The 12,716-nt window shown below is 37.8% G+C and overlaps 1 protein-coding gene across 1 annotated transcript in view; it reads left to right on the top strand.

Moving 5' to 3' along the window:
- The first annotated feature begins 387 nt into the window (after positions 1-387).
- HIF1A (hypoxia inducible factor 1 subunit alpha) overlaps positions 388-12,716 on the top strand; it is a 46,054-nt gene continuing 33,725 nt past the window's right edge. Inside the window, exon 1 of the mRNA XM_058162923.1 lies at positions 388-684. Within this exon, the coding sequence (XP_058018906.1) occupies positions 641-684 (44 nt within the window). The 5' untranslated portion in view covers positions 388-640. The remainder of the gene's footprint in view (positions 685-12,716) is intronic.

Genomic DNA, 12,716 nt, shown 5'->3' with positions numbered 1-12,716 from the left:
GAAGCTTCTTCTGCTCTGATTTTCTTTGAAGACTTTATCGAAGAAACTTCTTCAGTTCTGAAGAAATTTCTTGGATGAGATGCGAACCGTCTGCAAAGTAAAACCAGAAAGTCCAATTGCCTCTTGAAGAAAAAAAAAAGCACCTTTGAGACAACCGTGACCGGATGATGATTGAGAACCTCCATAGAGGATAAAGCAAATAAACGCGAAAAGCAGCGCCGAAGAGAGCCAGGCTGTTCCTTCGTTCCCGCATCCTTCCTAACACACGTGAAGCCGGAAGACGCGCCACGCCTTCCCACGGAGGGCTCAGGCGACAGCGGGGTCGTGTGGGGGGCCGGGCCGCCAGGAGGCTTCTCATTGGGGCAGAGCGCGCTCGTGATGAGAAGGCGAGGCCGAGGCCCGGCGGGTTTCGGCTCCGCCTGTCAGGCCTTCCTCCTCTTTCCCCCTCCCTCTGCCGCCCCCTTCACAAGTCGGCCGGCCGCCACTCGGCGAAGCGCCTCTGAGCCGCTCGGAGAGAATTTCCCCGCCTCCCCGCACTTCGTTGGGCTTCTTCTTTGCCTTCGCCTTTGCAAGGCCGCTGAAGCCCGCCGTCCTGTGAGAGCCTGTTTGGGCCAGCCCAACGCTGGCCTCCGCCGTCGCCATGGAGCCTTGCCCGACGACGGATGGCTCCTGCGAGAAGAAAAGGTAAGGAGGAGACGATCCTTTGCCCTTCACTGCCGGTCGGGGCCTGAGAGAGCCTTTTCCGGCTCGGGACTGCCTGCCGTTGTTATAAGGGTCCAGGAGGGGAACAGAGGCTTCCCACCCCCCATTTTTTTTAAAAAAACAAAACCGACAACGTGTAATTCGGCGTGTGGAGTTTCAGAAAGGAAGAAGCGTCTGTATTGCCAGGAACAAGAAGAACCTTCCCCCCCCCCAAAAAAAAATCTTTATAATCTCTCAGTCTTCACGGGCAAAAAACCCCACGTCAACCCTAAGCGGCGATTTATTTTCAGCCCAGGGTTTTCCCGGCCGTCTGTGTGATCGCAGGCAGGCTCGCCGAGCTTCCGAAATCCCGGGTGATGGGTATTGTAGTCTGCCGGGTGTCTCTGGGGGGCTGCCAAATTATGTGAAGCTCCCCGCCTTCTAACCTGTTCGAAATGTGGCTTCTCCTTTTAAAAAACGGGTAGAGGTGGTGGTTCAGGACAGGGTGAACTTGGAAGATCTCTTTTTTTTCCAAGGGTTTTGTTTAATTGTCCCCTTCATAATCTGTTTTTCGTGCCCATCTTTTGTTCCTAGCGACACCCCCTTCTTTGCTTCTCACCTACCATTTTTTTTCCTATTTTCCCTAAATAGCTTTCCGTCCATTCACATTTGTCTTCCCCCCCCCCTCTGTGTCCTCTTATGCCCTTCCCTCCTCCCCCCTTCTTCCCTTTTCTTAGGAGGATGTTTTCACTCTTTTATTTCTTCTCCTCCCCCAATTGTCCACGTCGCCATTTTGTGCTGGGGGGGGGAGAGTATTTGAATGTGAGAACCTAAGAAAAGAGAGAGAGAGAGAGAAATCAGATTTCTCTCAAGATTTCATAATAGATGTTCTTAGCTTGCTAAATATGCAACTTTTTTTTGCAAGGTAATTGCTAACCTGCGACATGGAGTCTCCACATTTGAGTTTTTATTTTTATTTTTTGTTCCTATTTCTTAAGGCATAACAAAAAAAAAAAAGATCTGGCATTTCAAAAGAGTCAGGAAATGTGATGATGGCTTTAATATAATGGTTGTCTGGTTTTTGGAGTTGCCCATAGGAGTTATGTTAATGTGTCTTGACTGTAAATGGGTATGGAAAGGATGGGTCTATCTTGGCTGGTTATGATTTGGAAAGACCAGCACTTTGCCTGGGTACATTTTCAAATTCTTTGTAAGCAGACAATAAGAGATATCAATTAGAAAGGCAGGTAGAATAACTGTTAATAATAGAGATGGATATATGCTGTCTTAAGTGGGAGAGTCAATGATATTTTTAAGATTTTCAGATTCTTTCAGATTACCCTGTAATTTTTAGCAAAATGACACCCAAAAAGGGCATTATCCTGCAAAGTTGGCAGAAGTTGTTCTAAGTCCCCAACTTGTGCTTCTCCTATCTGAATCTTCCTGAGATCATTTCAACTTGAGTTCCCTCCAAGCTACTCCTGCCAAAATATGGTTGCTATCCTTCAGTGAATTATTAGCAGTAATTTTTTTGGGTTTGTGGTAAGGTTTGCATTCATGTGTTTTTGGAAGTTGCAGGTCCTTGGATGATCTGTTTTATATTTCACTAACTCCAAAACTTTTATGTAGGGTTAAGTGTATCAATTTTACAGAATATGTAAACAATACGATGAGCACTCTGTATTATGTTAAAATAGAGTGTTTTAATAACATGGGGCTCTTTGATATGGTTAGATATAAAAATGGCTTTACTGGTTCACAATAAAGAATAATTTGCACTGTAGGACAATCTGAGGCTTTTCTCTAGCAGTTGTGAAATACACAACTTCTTCCATTCCATTTAATATTCAGTAATAGACCAGGTTGACTGTGACAAAAGTGCCTTTTCTTGTGGGGGGGATCTGGATAGCTGGGGGAGGTATACGAAAGCTGATGTGACATACAAAGGTTTGGATATCCCCACCTCTAGGATCTGTCTTTGTAATAGTAGGGCAGTCTTCATCTTGAGAAACATTTAAGTTGTATGAAAAAGGTAATTATCCACCAAGTTTCAAAAATATTTCCCTGCTCGAAGAGGAATAATACAAATTTCCTTTGGATCAATTTATAAGTTAATCCTTCTCTTGAATTTTAGTGTGAATATTTATCAGTTTGTAACTAAATATTTAGGACTAGCAAACAATTCCATAAATCCTGTCTCCACCCCTAAGTTATAAAGCAATTAAAAATTCTTCAAAGGGGACTGGATTGCTTCATACATTTATAGATCTTGGGTAGAAAACTGGTGGACCTTATTACATCACATTAAATGTGACATTTATTTTAACCATGCACGATTTAAAATAGTTAATATATTTGATATTACATTTTTCAGAGTTTGGTGAAAGTGGCTTGCAAAGATTACTAGTTTGTCTTTATTTTGTTTTATCTTTCTTTCAGAACTTGAGTCTGGATTCTTAAATTTTTACATTGTAAATATTTTATGTATTTATTATCTCTTTACTTACCTGATATCCCAGGAAGTCTTCTAAAAGACTTTATAGAATTTTGTAGAGCTGTGTGATTAATAGGTAATATGACAGGTTTTTCCTTTCACTCCCTATTTCACCTCTTTTACAGAGAAATAACATGTGATGGAATGATTCATGATTTGGTGTGAATACTTCTGTTTAAAAAGTATTATAAACTTAATAGAGGAAGTTGCCTCTCAGAGAAGCTGAAACATGATTCTTTTGAAATCATGAAGTCAAGAAAGGTTTGTTTTCCCTCTAGCTATTTTACTTTCCAAAGGGAGAATTGGAAAGCTTCTTTCTGCTTTGCAGAGGTTATATTTTATCATATTTGTAACTGTACCTTATATAAAACTTGTTTTGATTCTCCCAATTTAATTCTGATTCAAACAATGCCCCATTGCTTTCATTAGCCCAAGTCTTTTTTGGTTGAAAAAAAAAAGTTTAAAATCAAACATGAAGGGAGCTTTGCCCAGGAATGTTTGATAATATTAACAAGTCCACGAGTGATGGTGGTTTGATAGTGGTTTAGTTTCCTTTCTGCTCAAGACTATTTTTGTTTGCCCCAATCTTTATGCTATTTAATATTTCTTCCTTGGAGTTTAGGAGTTATCCATTGAAAGAAAAGGAAAATGTCACTTTCTTGCAACCTCAGAATATTTTGGACTCTGGCTTGCCAGCTGACTTTAAACCATTCTGCTGCTCTCTAATTCTGGGAATATAAAAATTTTCATAATGCCCCAAACCAAGTGTGTTTTAAGTTTCATGTTTTCCTTAATGAATGGAAATAGACAGACATATGCTTCTGGGAACTTTAGGTAAGATAAAGGTTCCCCCGGACATATGTGCTAGTCATTCCCGACTCTAGGGGGTGTTGCTCATCTCCGTTTCAAAGCTGAAGAACCAGCACTGTCAGAAGATGACTCCGTGGTCATGTGGCCGGCATGACTAAATGCCAAAGGCTCACAGAACGCTGTTATTTTCCCACCAAAGGTGGTCCCTATTTTTCTACTTGCATTTTTTATGTGCTTTCAAATTGCTAGGTTGGCAGAAGCTGGGACAAGTAATGGGAGCTCACTCCATTACGTGGCAATAGGGATACGAACTGCTGAACTTCCGATCTTTCGATCGACAAGCTCAGCATCTTAGCCACTGAGCCACCACGTCCTTTATGCAACTGTTAAAATGATCTTTCCTTTTTTCTAAAAACGATTGTCTTCTTTAGGCTTAGGTCTCTTGAATAGGATAACAAAATACAGTTCAGTCTCCTATTGTTTTGTTTAAACTTACAGTAACAGACAAACGGGGAGGGAACATGATAGAACTTTGTGAATTCAAAACAAGCTGTGTCTGTGGAAGATTTGCTGCTCAGCTCAGTCTTAACACTTAAGAAGGTCAGTCTACTGAATTCAAAGAGGATTTTTTAAATTGCTTTTGCTTACAAAACAGAATACAAGACTAATAGAACACTGTTTTTAAAGATATTATTACATATCTAATGATCTGCCTTTCTATTATGTCAATAAAGAGCACGTTCATTATTAGAAAATAATTCCAGAGAGGTTTAATTCCATATAAATATAAGCATGGAGTTGGTTTTGTAATCTTAAAATGTTAAAATAAAAACTGAAAAATATATTGGAATACATGAGATATAATTGGCTTCATTTTTAGGATCTTTTAAGACAGTTAAGTGAAAGTTTAGTAACATTCTAACTTAGAGCATAATGTTTAGGTCACCATTTAGTTTATGTTTTTATTGGACTTGATATAATAGTGACACTTTGTTAACCATAGCTAACTAATTTGGAACAAGATTTAAGAATGGATACTTTGTTCACCAATTTGTGCATAAGCCATAGTGTGTAACTTTGTTGAGGAGTTTTATTAACTAATAGGAATTTGATAGCTGTCAAATTAGAATGCTTTTTGGATATGCTTTTATGCTAGCAACTGAACTGATCTGTACTAGTTGTGAGATTGGACCATGATTGCAAATCCAAAAACTTACACTAAGAATGCCTCAACTTATTAAAACCTACTTATTCATCTGCGCTGGACTGGGTTAGTGTTTTAATGGGTTTTAATGGGTTTTTAGCTCCAAATTTTAATCCTGGCCAATTTTAATAAGTTTTTTAATTGTATTTTAATTTGTATTTACCAATGATATTGGACAATTGTATCCGTAGCTGTCATAGAACCGTATAACTGTGATAAATCGGGAAGTGTCCCTATACTCTAAGCTCACTCTTCCAACGCAACCTTATTCAGAACGAGTAATTCCTATACTATTTGAATGGAAGAACTACTTACGCTGTGGCCATATTTTCAAATTCAGCTTATTTACCTAAAGCAGCTATTACATTATTTAAGTATTAACTAGTAGTTTAGATTGGCTTTTCTTGATTACAATATTACAGAAAAATACTGCTGGATGTCTTCAACACACCAGAACCTCAAGCAGATATTAAACAGCTAACCAGGAGACAAGAGAGTACTTTGAGCATTTAATTTGTTAGTTGTCCTGACTTGTTTAAATTTAATAAATAAATATGAACTTGCTTAGCGACTATTTGAAGTTATGATGGACCCCACAAAGGCTACTTACAACTCAATTTTGAAGTTGTGATAGCAAAAGCACTTAGACATATACTGCTTCACAATGCTCTACAGCCCTCTCTAAGTGGTTTCCAGAGTCAACATGTTGCCCCCAACTATCTGGGTCCTCATTTTACTGACCTCAAAAGGATGGAAGGCTGAGTCAACCTTGAGTCAGTGAAAATCGAACTGCTGACAGCCGGCAGTCAGCAGAATTAGCCTGAATCTAGTTCTTAAAGTCACATGATCACATTTTGGCACTTAGCAACTAGGTCATACTTATGGACGTTTGCAACATCCCACAGTCACCATTAGGTAAATTGGATTCACTTAAGAACAGTGTTCATTTAATGACTGCTGCTGCTGCAGCAAAATAAAAATAAAATAAAAATAAAAAATCAGATCCGGTCACATGATGCCTTGACTTATGACCACAATGACTTCTGGGTTCAATTATGGTCTCAAATCAAGGACTACCTGTATAAACTTCTCAAATACTGTTCCTTGAGACATGTCTCACAGATAGGAATAGAATCATTACATAACTATGGTATGCTCCAGCCCCTAAGGTACAGCTGGATCATGATCAATAGTATGAAAAAATGCTGTCTCTCTTCCAGTAAAGTAATCTGTTATGTTGACAAAATAATTCTGTCCATAGCAAGGCAGAAGCCCACATAGAAATGGATCTAGAAAAAGTTTTCTCTAAGAATCTTTGCACTTGGGTTACCTTCATTCTCGTCATCACATTACCCAAGAGAAAAAATATTTTCCATTGGATATACGTATGATAAAATTTTGTAACCTAACTAAGGATATAGTTATGAAGTATTCTAAGAACCACTTTCAGGTGTTCACATCTTTAACAACAACATTTTATTCAATAATATGTTTTAGGTAGCAAAATGTACATAATTCACTGTGGTAGCCATTATGGTAGAACATGCCATCACAAACATTTATTTATTTTATTTTTATTTATTTTATTTGAATTTATATCCCGCCCTTCTCCGAAGACTCAGGGTGGCTTACATTGTATTAAGCAATAGTCTCATCCATTTGTATATTATATACAAAGTCTACTTTTATTGCCCCCAACAATCTGGGTCCTCATTTTACCTACCTTATAAAGGATGCGCATGCTGTTAGACTGCAAAAACTAAATCTGATCTCAGATAATTGCCACGCTGCATATGTCATTTGGAATTGCATTTAGATAAGTTTATCATATCAGGTCTCTAAAGGTTGTAAAATAGCATTTGATAGTATATGGTAATAGATGCCATATATAGCTCTACAGCTTTACAGTCTAGAATCTGATCAGCTGAAAAGGAAGCATCCTGTACATCCTGGAGACTTGGTGTCCATACCGAGGCTAAGATTTGAAAGGAACATTTGAGGTAGTTATTGACAAATCTCTAGAACTTCCAATTGGAAATCAACTGGATTTCATGTTTCTCCAAAAAGACACTACTAATGTTTGGTCTACAATCAACCAGGCCAGACTTTTCTCTGTGCTAGTGGAAACTGCTGTGAACAGAAGGTTCAACTATATGACCTGTGTGGGTAACTGGCTACAGAAAAAAACAGATTTGGATACCAAATTGGATATAAGGAAATAAACTAGAAATATGTTTTAAATAACACTTTCTTTTTTACAGAACAGGTTTTTGGGAAAATCACATAATTTTGTTGTGTTAGATGTATAGCGTAAGTTCCTTTGGGCTACAGAAAAAAATAATTGATTGCAAAAGGTATTTGCTACATTTATGAAAGTAGAAAAGCTTTTTTGTATTGGCCAACAGACTGGTTGTCTGAACTATTTGTTTTGAAGCATTCTCCAGCAGTACTGTGAAGTACCATATTTTCGGAATATAAGATGCACCTTTTTCCCCCAGAAAAGAGGGTGAAAATCTGGGTGTGTCTTATACTCCAAATGTAGGCCCCCCCCCCAAGCTTCTAAAACAGAGATTTCAGAGGCTGAAAAAAGCATTAGAAACCAAGCTTCAGGAAAAAAGCTTCCAAACAGAGCTTCAGAAAAAAAGCCTCCAGAGCTTCAGAAAAAAAGCCTCAGAAACAGAGCTTCAGAGGCTTTTTTTCTGAAGCTGTTTCGGAGGCTTTCAGAGGCAGAAAAAAAAGCAAAAAAAAAAAAGCAAGGCACAGAGCTCATAACCAACGAACCTATTGCTAAAATTCACCTCTGGGAACAGCTGAGTATTCCAGGAGGCCGATCCACCTGCCAATCAGTTTTTTTCTTATTTTCCTCCCCAAAAACTAAGGTACGTCTTATACTCCAGTGCGTCTTATACTCCGAAAAATACGGTAACTATGAAGAATGCATTTGCCTACAATAATTGAAACTTATTCAAGTTACACAACTTTCATTATCATCAGATCACTTTGTCCCTGTGGTTGACCTCAGTCAGGCTGTTTTGGAATAAATATTTTGAGGATCCTAACCTAAATGTAGGATTCATACAACACAAATACACAGTAGTCAGTTTGATTTTTATTTATGTGTGGTATGTCTCAACTCTCATTGATTTGTTTTACAAACCATAATTTATTTGATTCTGGTATAATAATATGATTAAAACAAAACTCAGTGTGATGTCTCAATCTACCCAATCAGAATAACAGTAATAGAAACAATTCCATGTGCCAGTTTAAATGTTTCAGGAAAATCAAAGAAGACACTGCAAATTGTCTGAACCCAATGTTTTGGCACATCTGCCTTCCTTTCATTGGACATTGATGTTGCATGGGGAGGGGGAGAGGAAAGGATGCTGAATAGTATTTTATGCATAAATGTGGAACATTTCCAATGAGTGTGGAACAGCCTGTCTAAAATCAAAATATGGAGAATTTTGAATTCAAAAAATTTAATAAAATTCCTAGAGATTTCTAGAGTGTAATTTGCTTAATGTCAGTTCCAGTCTGTGAATACAAGTAGTCTTTAGGACTACAATTGAGTCCAAAATTTCTGTTGCTAAGTGAGACATTTGTTGAGTGAGTTTTGTTTCATTTTATGACCTTTTTTGCCACAATTAAATGAATCACTGCAGTTGCTAAGTTAGTAACACGGTTGTTAAATTAATTTGGCTTCCCTATTGACTTTGCTTATCTGAACGTCACAAAAGGGAATCACTTGACACTGCATTTGTCATAAATATGAGTCAGTTGCCAAGTGTCTGAATTTTGGTCACGTAATTATGGGAATGCTACAATGATTGTATGAAAAATGATCATGAATCGCTTTTTCCAGTGCCATTGTAACTTTGAAAAGTCACTAAATGGACTGTTGTAAGTCAAGGACTACCGGTAACCACCCTGAATGAGTGAATGAGTTGGATGGCCATATTTATTCTAATTGCTGGCTCTCTAGTTTTTGGACTGTGAGAGATATAATATCCAGTTGGGTTGTCATATGTATAGACTTTTAGCCACAATGTTAAGGCAGAATGTTGCCCAGGGTATACCATGGTGGAGGTAGTCTATACTTCATACCCTGGTGGCCATATACATTCTCTAAATAACAGGAAAAAGGTATTTCTCCTCGTGAAAAGTTCAATAAGCAATAGTTTGGGCATTTGCAAGCTCAAGCGCCCAATAGACTTGTAAAGTTTTTTATTTCACAGTAGACATCTTACAATTAGCAGCTTGCCTCAAAAAGAAGGCACAATGAACAGAACAGAATAACAGAGTTGGAAGGGAGCTTGAAGGTCTTCTAGTCCAACCCCCTGCTTAGGCAGGAAACCCTACACCACTTCAGAAAAATGGTTATCTAATGTCTTCTAAAAAACTTCCAGTGTTGGAGCATATACAACTTCTGGAGGCAAGTTGTTCTACTGATTAATTGATCTGTCAGGAAATTTCTTCTTAGTTCTAAGCTGCTTCTCTCCTTGATTAGTTTCCACCCATTGCTTCTTGTTCTACCTTCAGATGCTTTGGAAAATAGTTTGACTCCCTCTTCTTTGTGGTAACACCTGAGATATTGGAACACTGCTATCATGTGACCCCTAGTAGCCCTTCTTTTCATCAGACTAGACATAGCCAGTTCCAGCAACCGTTCTTTATATGTTTTATCCTTGAGTCCCCTAATCATCTTTGTTGCTCTCTCTGCACTTTTTCTAGAGTCTCCACATCTTTTTTACATCGTGGCAACCAAAATTGGATGCAGTATTCCAAGTGTGGCCTTACCAAGGCATTATAAAGTGGTATTAACACTTCACGTGATCTTGATTCTATCCCTCTGTTTATGCAGCCCAGAACTGTGTTGGCTTTTTTGGCAGCTGCTGCACACTGCTGGCTCATATTTAAGTGATTGGCCACTAGGACTCCAAGATCCCTTTCACAATCACTACTATTGAGCAAGGTACCACATATGCCTGTACCTGTGCGTTTTGTTTTTCTTGCCTAAATGTAGAACCTTACTTTTTTCACCATTGAATTTCATTTTGTTAGAGAGCGCCCAATGTTCAAGTCTGTCAAGATCCTTCTGTATCTTAAGCCTATCTTCCAGAGTGTTGTCTATTCCTGATAGTGTGGTGTTGTCTGCAAATTTGATGAGTTCCCCATGTATCTCCTCGTCCAATAAAGCAATAAAACAATAAAGCAGAACATTGCATGGTAACCACAGAGTTCCATATAATATAGCAATGAACTTATTGAGCAGGCAAGTAGTAATTTTCTTTTAAGTTGTAAGCAGATTTTAATACCTGAACATTGTTTAACCAATTTTTCTTCACCTCCACTCTCTCCTGCCTTCAATTAGCTTTAGCCATTGACAGCAAAAATGTTTTATTGATGAACATTTCTTCAAATGTAAAAGGTTTGGAGGAATTAAAAAAAAAAGTACAAACTGGTTGTAGATATTATGCCACTCAAGACTATATGTAATGAATTGTTCCCATCTTGTCTCCCGTTTGGGATAAGCACAGACTCTTTTGTTCTGAGTTCAGAAGACTTAGAACAATTTGGATAATTATAATAATTACTGTACCAGTAAAAGAGATTAGTGTGGAATTTACAACAAGATAAAGTAATAGACATTGATTTGAATAATCAAATTGGAGTTTAAGGCTGACAGTTTTAAGCTATGTTTTATTTCTGGCATTATAAATATTCCTCTGAAGCTATTTACTAAGGAACCCAAGAGAAGAAGTGTCCTTGATTCATGTCCTATTTAGTGGCTTTTTAGGTGGACATTGTATGATTGAACGTTAAATGTCTCCCAGAGTTTCCCCAAATTTGCCTAAATTTAATAAATAATAATCACATTTGGAGACTCACTGGTTCTGTAGTATTGTTTTGTGTTGAGGACTTTTAATGTGAATCACTTTGGAAGGACATGATCAAAAATGAAAGTGGTAGCAAATTTGTGGGGCGTAAAGCCATATCACTGTAACAATTTAGTTCTGTTCTGTTTGGTCAAGCTGGGACAAGCTTTGAATAGAAAGAAGAGAAACTTAATGTTACACTTAATATTATAAAGGAGGACATTGTTACTATTATTTATGGATGAATTAGTTGGAACTCAAACTAATATGTAGCTTGAATAAAATACTTCTGTTATACTCTTAAATTACAGTGAGTATGAGTCTCTAGTTGCAAAAAGTTGGATGAATATATTATAATATAAACAATATGCCTACTTTAAAAAGCCTGAATTTTGTATCTTTTTGCTTTTGTCAGCTGAAAATTAGTGGTAATTTCTGGGTTCAGACAGAAATATAAATACTATGTATTCATTTCTTTTCAATCCGAACCTTCAAGGTGGATGTATATTGTTATCTGGAAGCAAGTATACCTAAGAGGAGAATAGACAAGTGTTGAATTACAGTATTGAAATAGTTGTTTTTTGAAATTACAGGAAGACAATAATAAAATGAAGCTAGAAATAATCTTCACAGGAAAGATCTGCTTCCTCATTTTGCATGAAAACTGTTACACTATCTGTGGTTATGTACGTATATATTAAATGAGTAATTGTAGCCTAAGATTCAGTGCTTAGATTGTTTCCATGAAACCCTCAACCTAAATAAAAAAAATACTTTAAAAAAGAACTGGCCCAATTCTCATGTTACTATGATGTTCTTGCATAGATTTTAGGAAAGAATATCAGACCTACAGGTGAAACTCAAAAAATTAGAATATCGTACAAAAGTTCATTTATTTCAGTAATGCAACTTAAAAGGTGAAACTAATATATGAGATAAGACTCATTACATGCAAAGCGAGATAGTTCACGCCTTGATTTGTCATAATTTTGATGATTATGGCTTACAGCTCATGAAAACCCCCAAATTCACAATCTCAGAAAATTAGAATATTGTGAAAAGGTTCAATATTCTAGGCTCAAAGTGTCCCACTCTAATCAGCTAATTAAGCCATAACACCTGCAAAGAGTTCCTGAGCCTTTAAATGGTCTCCCAGTCTCGTTCAGTAGGAATCACAATCATGGGAAAGACTGCTGACCTGACAGTTGTGCAGAAAACCATCACTGACACCCTCCATAAGGAGGGAAAGCCTCAAAAGGTAATTGCAAAAGAAGTTGGATATTCCCAAAGTGCTGTATCAAAGCACATTAATAGAAAGTCATGTGGAAGGGAAAAGTGTGGAAGAAAAAGGTGCACAAGCAGCAGGGATGACCGCAGCCTGGAGAGGTTTGTCAGGAAAAGGCCATTCAAAAGTGTTGGGGACTTTCATAAGGAGTGGACTGAGGCTGGAGTCAGTGCATCAAGAACCACCACACACAGACGGATCCTGGGCATGGGCTTCAAATGTCGTATTCCTCTTGTCAAGCTCCTGAATAACAAACAACGTCAGAAGCGTCTTACCTGGGCTAAAGAAAAAAAGAACTGGTCTGTTGCTCAGTGGTCCAAAGTCCTCTTTTCCAATGAGAGCAAATTTTGCATCTCATTTGGA

Source organism: Ahaetulla prasina, chromosome 1, assembly GCF_028640845.1.
Source record: "Ahaetulla prasina isolate Xishuangbanna chromosome 1, ASM2864084v1, whole genome shotgun sequence".
Classification (NCBI taxonomy): domain Eukaryota; kingdom Metazoa; phylum Chordata; class Lepidosauria; order Squamata; family Colubridae; genus Ahaetulla; species Ahaetulla prasina.
This window is presented reverse-complemented; position numbering and strand designations above follow the sequence as displayed.